This window comes from Rhinoderma darwinii, chromosome 2 (assembly GCF_050947455.1).
Source record: "Rhinoderma darwinii isolate aRhiDar2 chromosome 2, aRhiDar2.hap1, whole genome shotgun sequence".
NCBI lineage: Eukaryota > Metazoa > Chordata > Amphibia > Anura > Rhinodermatidae > Rhinoderma > Rhinoderma darwinii.
The window spans coordinates 114,011,300-114,021,098 of record NC_134688.1 but is presented as its reverse complement, the minus strand read 5'-3'; the positions used below and the strand labels follow the sequence as shown (position 1 = coordinate 114,021,098).

General features: G+C 38.1%; 1 protein-coding gene across 3 annotated transcripts in view; it reads right to left on the bottom strand.

The window, feature by feature from the left end:
• Positions 1-1,572: 1,572 nt before the first annotated feature.
• Positions 1,573-9,799, bottom strand: part of ITGA7 (integrin subunit alpha 7) — a 169,981-nt gene continuing 161,754 nt past the window's right edge. For all 3 annotated transcript variants that reach the window (XM_075852163.1, XM_075852161.1, XM_075852162.1), the window contains one exon: positions 1,573-4,094. In XM_075852163.1, the coding sequence (XP_075708278.1) occupies positions 3,921-4,094 (174 nt within the window). In that variant the 3' untranslated portion in view covers positions 1,573-3,920. The remainder of the gene's footprint in view (positions 4,095-9,799) is intronic.

Below are 9,799 nucleotides of genomic sequence, written 5' to 3'. Positions count from 1 at the left end.
AAGGCTTTTGAGATTTTCTTAAAAATATGAGAAATTGCTATTTATGTTCTAAGCCTTGTAACGTCCAAGAAAAATAAAAGAATGTTCAAAAAATGATGCCAATCTAAAGTAGACATATGGGAAATGTGAACTAGTAACTATTTTGGGTGGTATAACCGTCTGTTTTACAAGCAGATGCATTTAAATTCTGAAAAATGCTATTTTTTCACAATTTTCTCAAAATTTTGCAATTTTTCACCAATAAACACTGAATATATCGACCAAATTTTACCACGAACATGAAGCCCAATGTGTCACGAGAAAACAATCTCAGAATCGCTTGGATAGGTTTAAGCATTCCGACGTTATTACCACATAAAGTGAAATATGTCAGATTTGAAAAATGGGCTCTGAGCCTTAAGGCCTAAACTAGGCTGCGTCCTTAAGGGGTTAATGTAAGGCACAAGGTGTGATGAATTTAACCTCCATGTGCCTCACATCAGAAAATGGTATCGTGACAACCCTACTCTTGACTAATGGGTCCTCCCAATGAACTGGACTGTGAGCTGAAGAAAAGTATAGAGCGGTTACTTCACAAGTGCAGTCACGACACGCGGCACTAAGGACTTCTGTAGACGATGGCAATGCCATATAAACAACAGAAAAGAGGCCACAAATGAGTGAGCATCTAGAAAAACTATTTAAAAATGTTAATAATTTTACATAGTAAAGTTGAAAAATACACAAGTCCATCAAGTTCAGCCTATTGACCTATGGTGTTGATCCAGAAGAGAATACCAATCACCAACAAAGTGAAGACGGGAGATCTCATATCCACTTAAGGAAAACAGGTCAGCTATCTTGACAAAACTGTATTAATAAATACTTGTATTCCCCTTAAAAAAATTCTGGAGCATCTTGATAAAGTTAACATTCCCGTTGTCAATGAGATCTGACCCTACAAACTCTAAGGGTATGTGCACGCGTAAACTGCATTTACGCCTGAAATTACGGAGCTGTTTTCAGGAGAAAACAGCTCCGTAATTTCAGACGTAATTGCTCGTCCTCGCATTTTGCGAGGGGTCATTGACGGCCGTAATTTAGAGCTGTTCTTCATTGAATTCAATGAAAAACGGCTCAAATTACGTCCAAAGAAGTGTCCTGCACTTCTTTGACAAGGCAGTCATTTTACGCGTCGTCGTTTGACAGCTGTCAAACGACGATGCGTAAATTACAGGTCGTCGGCACAGTACGTCGGGAAACCCATTCAAATGAATGGGCAGATGTTTGCCGACGTTTACGCCTGAAAATAGGTCGTGTGAACCCAGCCTAACAGTGGCCAGTCACTGCTTACTGTCAGACTGTGTAGGGACACAAATATTGATAAAGGAAATGGTGACTCCCAGTTGTAAATGTATTCATACTTCCAAGAGGAATAAATGAGGAATGGCACATAACAGAGTTCTTAGAAAAGATGCTCCAGAAAACAGATAGGTCCTTTTTAATATTAACATTGTATTTGTAGATATTAGTGTATTGTCAAACCAAAACAAAACAACATTATTGTAGAAATATATTTATTAAAGTAACCATTTTCTAAGATTTTGCATTCGCCTCATTTGTCATGGCAAAAATATTGAATATAAATTACAGTATGCACTGGTCATATATATCACATCCAGTGTAAAGGCACCAGCACCTTGTTAAGATGACATTTACATTGGAAAATGAGAAAAGAAAGATCACATTGATCATCTATGAGTACGAGATCTGAAAGAGGATGCATTCAGTTCTATATTCAAGGCACAGTCAATTTCCCATAGGCGTTTGCTGTTCCCAGATGGAATTGCTCTTCTGATTGTGTAGTCTTCCACTACCAAGTATAATATAAATATAGAAAAGTATTTGATCAGATTGATTCTTTGCTTCTTGCTGACATGTTCTCACTTATTGTGGTGATCTAGGTGCTTTAGGGAAAGCTTAGAATTCCAAGTGGAGAGTCTTCCAAGAGCACTGCAAATACTGTATGTACTCAGCTACTAGTCCTTAGCTGGTTGCTCTCGCTAGTACCCCTCCCTTTATTTTATCTCCTTCTCCTGACGGGTCTGTACTGCTTACCCATCTTATCGTAACACTCTCCACAGATACCAAGCACATTGTACATAAATTACTTTAGATTTTATGCTTATGATACACAAGTAGGCAACTTCTAGAGTTGGACAAATTTTCAACGGACTGCTGGTCATTTTCTAAAATGGGCATTCTACAGAAAATGGACAGTGTTTAAACAGGCGCCTGCCTCCATTTGCAGCAAGCTGCAGTACATGGGTCTTAATCCATGAGCATGTATACATTACAAATTATACAGTAGTAATACAATATTAATGCCAATAGTAACTGGCTCTTAAGTAAGAGGTTATTCTTATGTTGTTAATTAGCCATTATGATCTATTACTTTAGCCATTATGATCTATTATTTTAGCCATTATGATATATTATTTTGGCCACTCATTATTGCATGGCTTGTTTTTTTTTTGGTTTTTTTTCCATATTTGACTACATGGTAAGAGCGAATGTCCCATCATTACTAATATAAACCTGTTGAATGCACATAATAATAAGTTTTTTCTATCATTTCCATATAATGTGTTTAAATTAGCAGAAGAGATGAAAGTGTACTATAGACAAAGGCTATTTTGTGATAAATGACAGCGCAAATGGGAGTGCATTAATACAGTAATAGAATCAAGCTTGAACATGTTAATACATAGAACCATACTCCATCTATGGTTTGGCCAATGTTTCTAAGCTTATATATCCATAGACATGTCCTGGTGTACATCAGCCATCAAAGTAGGTCAGAATACCAATACACAGATTCCAATCAAACATTATGCTATGGCCACCAGCAATAGTGATATATTGAATGAGCAGTGATTAGAATATTTGTAGACACATTAAAAAGCTAAAAATAAAACGAATAATAATACATTTTGCCATACATATTTATATCTATTAGAGTTTGTATTAGAATTTAGATCAGTGTTCTCCAACCTGTTGCTCTCCGGCCAGGGCATGCTAGGAGTTGTAGTTTCGGAACAGCTGCAGAGCAACAAGTTGGACGCAATGATCTAGGTAATCTTTCTCTTAATGGGGCTTTTGTTAAGTAGGTCAGCAATCGTGCCATTATAGATAGTAGATATATTACATGGATTGTCATATGAAAATGACCTACCAATATGCACTGCAGTGTCAGTAAACCACCCTTAAAGTCACTCAATAATACCCAATATTACCGACTCCCATTCATGTAGCCAACTAGTCTCTGCAGCTAGCAATGTTTCACAATGGCCAAACTATGCGGACTTGAAATGTAATATAGGTTTCTGCTGTACAAGCTGGGTATGGAGGTTATATGCTAATATTCACACTCTTACATATATACATTACATAGTGTCAAGTTTTTATTGTATTTTAATCTCATTATTATTTTATATAAATGTTCAGCTGTTCATCTGTACAGTCCTTAAAGTCTCCAGGGCTTTAGACTTGCAGGCAACCAGTGATGCTACATTATCAGTGACAATGACTGCAGGAAGGAATATATCCACATGGATCTTCATTTTCCAAAGGCTGCACAGAGCTTTTCATATTCTTCTGTGGAAGCCAGTTTTATTATATGTAGACTGTGGCTTTACAATGAGACAATTTCCCCTAGTTTTACTCCAAGGGCTGTAATGTGCTGATGCCACAGATGTGACTGATGGAGCTTAATAATTTAAGCAGCAGAGATGTCTCCAAATATGGGAATTTCTCTATATACAAAACAGAATAAAACCAAATATATAAGAAACCACCTAAAACCAAAGGATCCAGCCTTCCCATTACAAATACAGTTCACAGGAAGGGTCAGTGTCCAAGAAGAAAGATGTCAGAAGATGTTATGAAACATTGTTTATAGACCCATCTTCAGTCCAATTTGTCACCCAGTCTTTCTTTTTAATGGTCCCTGTCTTTTCCTCTAGGACCATGGGTCGCTCTTCCCGGGGAATTTTCACAGCATGGTATTGTGGGAGCTTCTCATCCTGGTAATTCTTCCTCTTAAAAAACCCACACTGGGAAAAAAAACACAGAAACATTAGATCAGAAGCATGGTGTGGAGTTTTCCTTGGCTCTAGTAGTAAATGAGAGTATTAGACATAAAAATATCTAATGCTGCCTAACTTTCCTATTATAAGGTAAGGAGTAAGTGGTAGCAGAGAGAGGCCTGCAGGGAAAAAAAATAAGATTGTTGGAAAAGGGGTAAATCCTCCCTGGGCCTTGAGTGGAAAATGTGACCAAGTGTCCAAAGAGAGAACACAGAGCAATGAATGAAAAAAATCATACAATTAGTAAATAGTTAAGATCATTAACCATATGTGTGAATCACTGCTGATCAAGGTTGGATAGGGTGATAAATAATCACATCATATCACCATCTAAATAATGGCCACAGCACAAAAGGAAATGGGTCATTCCCATCATCTCATCAAACCAACCAGGATCTATTAAAAACATTACAGTGCCATAGCGGGCAGACTGTCTGTTACAAAGCTGTGATAAGCGTGTAATGTAATATTCATGTTATCTCTATCTACAATATGGCGACATTTGCTGGGTGTAATATAACACATTAGTGATGGGTATACTAGTGATTGCAACTGACTACCTTTTCCAGAAAAGGTGCATACTTAAAGGGGTATTTGCAGCATAAACATTTATGGCATATCCACGGGATATGCAATAATTGTCTGATAGATGCGGACAAGCAAGCTGTTACGATGTTGGGACAATAACGGATGTTTGATTCAAAATGGACATTCTAACATGGATCCTAATACGGACAAACGGCAGTAATACAGACATGCTTTAACCTGTAAAATAAAAAATATTATTTAAAAAAAAGACACACCACCCACGCCAACCCAAACTGTACCCATAGCATGCCAGAAGACCTGAGATTATACATATTATATCAATAAATGACTAAATCCAACAAAAAAAACTTTTTAATACTTAATTTGAGTACGAATTTGCAAAACAAAAAAATTCTAGAAATATGAATTGAAAAAAAAATATTTTAATATAATTAACCCCTAATTAAACTAAATAAGAAAAAAAATACTGCTATAAAAAGGTATGATAAAACAGCCCTATGTGTCACAAAAAAAGAAAATATACAAAAATTATATTGGTAGCCAAACAAATAAAAAAAGTACAACAAAAATACTTGTTAACTGGCCGTTAAAGGGTTAAACAATAAATGCATGTTCATCAATGGGTTAGTAGTCAACAATTTTATTGTTAGACTTGGAAATCAGAGCACTATGCAAAAAATCATAACACACGCGTGCTGGGTGTTACCAGCTAAGCCTCCTCCTCGGCTTGTCTATCTAGATCAGAGGGCTGCAGCCCCAGGTGTGCCCGATAGTAATTTGTGGTATACTTGGATTCTGCTGACTCCCTCTTGAAGAAACCACACTGAAAGGACCATTTGAAGAAAAAGTGTTGAGCTATATGTCATTGTAAAAACATGATGGAGTCATATCAAATATTTTCCAACTAATAAAATGGATGCATGCAGAATATTCTATTATTACATGGCTATACAGTCCTGGACAAAAATTTGGAGACTGGTACAAATTTTGGTTTTCACAAGCTTGCTGCTTCTTTTTTTTATAGTTGCATTAGCTCTAGATTGTTATAAAGAGTGATCAGGTGAATTGCAACTAATTGCAAAGTCATTCCTTGCCATGAAAATTAACTTAATTGCAAAAAAAAACACATTTACACTGCATTTCATCCCTGCCACAAAATGACCTGCTAACATTATTTCAAAGATCTTCTCGGTAGCTCAGGAGAAAGTGTTATTGAGGACAAGGCAGCTGATCTCACTCTGTCATGCTGATTGAATAAGAGCAGACTGGTTGCTTTCAAAGGGAATGTTGCTTAAAATCATTTTCTTCTTCTGGTAACCATGGTTACCTCCAAGGAAACACGTGAAGTCATCATTGCTTTGCATCAATAAGGCAAGGACATTGCTGCTTGTAAGATTGCCCCTAAATCAACCATTTATCGGATCATCAAGAACTTCAAGGAGAGAGGTTCAATTGCTGTGAAGAAGGTTTCAGGGCGCCCAAGAAAGTCCAGCCAGTGCTAGGATCTTTTCCTAAAGAGAATTCAGCTACGGGATTGGTTCAACACCAGTGCAGAGATTACTCAGGAATGGCAGCAGGCAGGTGTCAGTGTATCTGAACGCACAGTGAAGCGAAGGCTTTTGGAGGCTGGCCTGATGTCAAGAAGGGCAACAAAGAAGCCACTTCTCTCCAAGAAAAACATCAAGGACAGACTGATATTCTGCAGGAAGTAAAGGGATTGGACTGCAGAGGACTGGGGTAAAGTTATATTCTCTGATGAAGCCGCCTTCAGACTGTTTCGGACATCTGGAGGAATGATTGTCCAGAGAAGAAAATGTAAGCGCTACCATGAGTCCTGTGTCATTCCAACAATAAAGCATCCTGAGACCAATCATGTGTGGGGTTGCTTTTCATCCAAGGGAGTGGGCTCACTCACACTTTTGCCTAAGAACACTTCCATGAATAACCCCTTTGAGGATGCAGCCTGTTTTGGCCTTGTGGCACAGCCGATTTTTTCAAATCTGACATGTGTCTCTTTATGTGGTAATAACTCCGTAATGCTTTTACCTATCCAAGCGATTCTGCGATAGTTTTCTCGTGACATATTGTACTTTATGATAGTGGAAAAATTTGGTCGATAAATTCAATATTTATTCGTGAAAAACACCAACATTTAGAGAAAATTTGCAAAAATGTGCATTTTTCTAAATTTAAATGTATCTGCTTGTAAAACAGATAGTAAGTAATACCACACAAAATAGTCACTAGTTACCGAATATGTGTACTTTAAATTTGCATCATATTTTGAACATCCTTTTATTTTTCTAGGACATTACAAGGCTTAGAACTTTAGCAGAAAATTTCTCACATTTTCAAGAAAATTTCAAAAGGCTATTTTTACAGGGGTCAGTTTAGTTCTGAAGTGGTTTTGAGGGCCTTATATATTAGAATCCCCCAATAAATCACCCCATTTTAAAAACTGGACCCCTCCAAGTATTCAAAACACCATTAAGAAAGTATTTTAATCCTTTAGGCGTTTCACAGGAAATAAAGCAAAGTAGAGGGGAAATTTACAAATTTCACTTTTTTTTGCCGAAATTCATTTGTAATAAAAAAAATTATGTAACACAGAAGGTTTTACCGGAGAAATACAACTCAATATTTATTACCCAGGTCCTGCAGTTTTTAGGAATATCCCACATGTCGCCCTAGTGCGGTAATGGACCGAAACACCGGCCTCAGAAGCAAAAGGAGCCCCTAGTGGATTTTGGGGCCTGCTTATTTTTAGAATATATTTTAGGCACCATGTCGAGTTTGAAGAGGTCTCGTGGTGCCAAAACAGTGGAAACTCCCCAAAAGTGACCCCATTTTGTAAACTAGACCCCTCAAGGAATTTATCTAGGGGTATAGTTAGCACTTTGACCCCACAGGTATTTTGCTATATTTATTGGAGTTAGTCTGTGAAAATGAAAATCTACTTTTTGTCTGAAATAACATAGACATTTTTAATATTTACAAGGAATAAAGAAGAAAATGCATCCCAACATTTGTAAAGCATCTTCTCCCGATTACGTAAATACCCCTTATGTAGCAATAAACGGCTGTTTGGACCCACGGCAGCGCTCAGATGGGAGGGAGCGCCATTTGGATTTTGGAGCACAGATTTTGCTGGATTGGTTTTTAGTGCCATGTCGCGATTGCAACGCCCTGGAGGGAACAAAATAGTGGAAACACCCCAAAAGTGACCCCATTTGGGAAACTATACCCCTCAAGGAATTTTTATAGGGGTATAGTAAGCATTTATACCACACAGGTCTTTTGCAGAATTTAGTAGAATTAGGCCGTGAAAATAAATATAAACATTTTTGTCCACTAAAATGTTGAATTTTTTCATTTTCACAAGGGATAAGGGAGAAAAAGTCGCCTTAAATTTGTAACGCAATCTCTCCCGAGTATGACAATACCCCACATGTGGTAATAACTTTTTTTTTTTTAATAGAAATTAATTAACCTTTGCAGGACTGATCCTTTTTTGCATTTCCATTTTGGTTTTTCACTCCCCGCCATAACTTTTTTATTTTTCCATGAATTGAGCAGTGTGAATTTTTGGCAGGATGAGCTGTAGTTTTTATTGATCACTTTTTATTACATTTTATTTAGAGCTTTGGTGGCCAAAAACAGTGATTTTGGCGTTTTAAATTCTTTATTTCTAACGGCGTTCATAATGCGCTACAAATTACGGCGATACCATATGTATATAGTTTTTTTGCAGCGTTTGCACAATAAAATCACTTCTTTATAAAAATAATTTATTTTCTGTGTCACCATATTCTCAGAGCCGTAACTTTTTTATTTTTCAGTCAAAAAAGCGGTGTAAGGGCTTGTTTTTTGTGGGACGGGTTGTAGTTTTTATTGGTACTATTTTCGGGTACATGCGACTTTTTGATCACTTATTATTCTATATTTTGGGAGGGGTGGTGACCAAAAAATAGTGATTCTGGCATTGTTTTTAGTTTGTTTTTTTTGTGGCGTTCACCATGCCGTAAAAATAACATTATAGTTTTATAGATTGGGTCGTTATGAACGCGGTGATACCAAATATGTGTACTGTTTTTTAACGGTTCCATTTTTTCCCTCTAATAAGAGACTTATTATAGGAAAAAAAAAATCTTTTATTTTTACACTTTTGTAAAACATTTTTATTAACTTTTTAAAAAAAATGTTCTTTACTTTTGACACTTTCTTTTTTTACCTGCAGCTCTGATCGCTGCTAGAATACATTACACTACCTAGGTAGTGTAACGTATTCCAACTGTCAGTGTGACGTCACCGTTACTCTGACAGTTAGTCTACGAGGACCAGCCAGAGGCTGATCCTCATAGGCTTGCATACATGGAAACCCAGAGGCCGTTGTCTGGCCCCCGGGTGCCATCACAAGCATCAGCAGCTCCCACAATTGCATGGGGGCTGCTGATGCGCTACAAACCCCCTACATGCGGAGATCGCAATCGAGCCCCGCATGTAATGGGTTAATTGCCTAAATCAGCGGCAATGAGCCACTGATCGGCAACTAGTGGAGTGTCAGCTGTCAGGGACAGCTGACCTCCCAGTTCCCGATGCACAATTTCGCCGACACTGTCACAGACACTGTCATCGACAGTGTGCATGGCGAACGGCCATTACTTGGCCTACGATCGCCATGCTAGCCATCTGCAAACCTCACGATTTCATTGTGAGGTCTGCCGATGAGCTAGAAACCCCTGAATGTGGTGATTGTAATCGATCACCGCAATCAAGGGGTTAATTGCCGAAATCATCAGAAATAAGCCGCTGATGCCGGAGTGTGAGCTGTCAGGGACAGCTGGCCTCCCGGTTCCCGGTGCACACTGTCGCCGACAGTGTGCACCGGGAACCACGCAGTAACTGTACGTCCCTGTGCGCTAAGACACTGGCCACATGGACATACAGTTGCGTCCTGGTGCGCCTAGGGGATAAAGAATGGTATCTAAACATCCTCCAAGAACAACGTCTCCATGGATCCAGAAGCAATTTGGTGGTAAACAATGCTTTTCCCAGCTTGATGGAGCACCATGTCACAAGGCAAAAGTGATAACTAAGTGGCTCGCTGAACAAACCATTGGAAT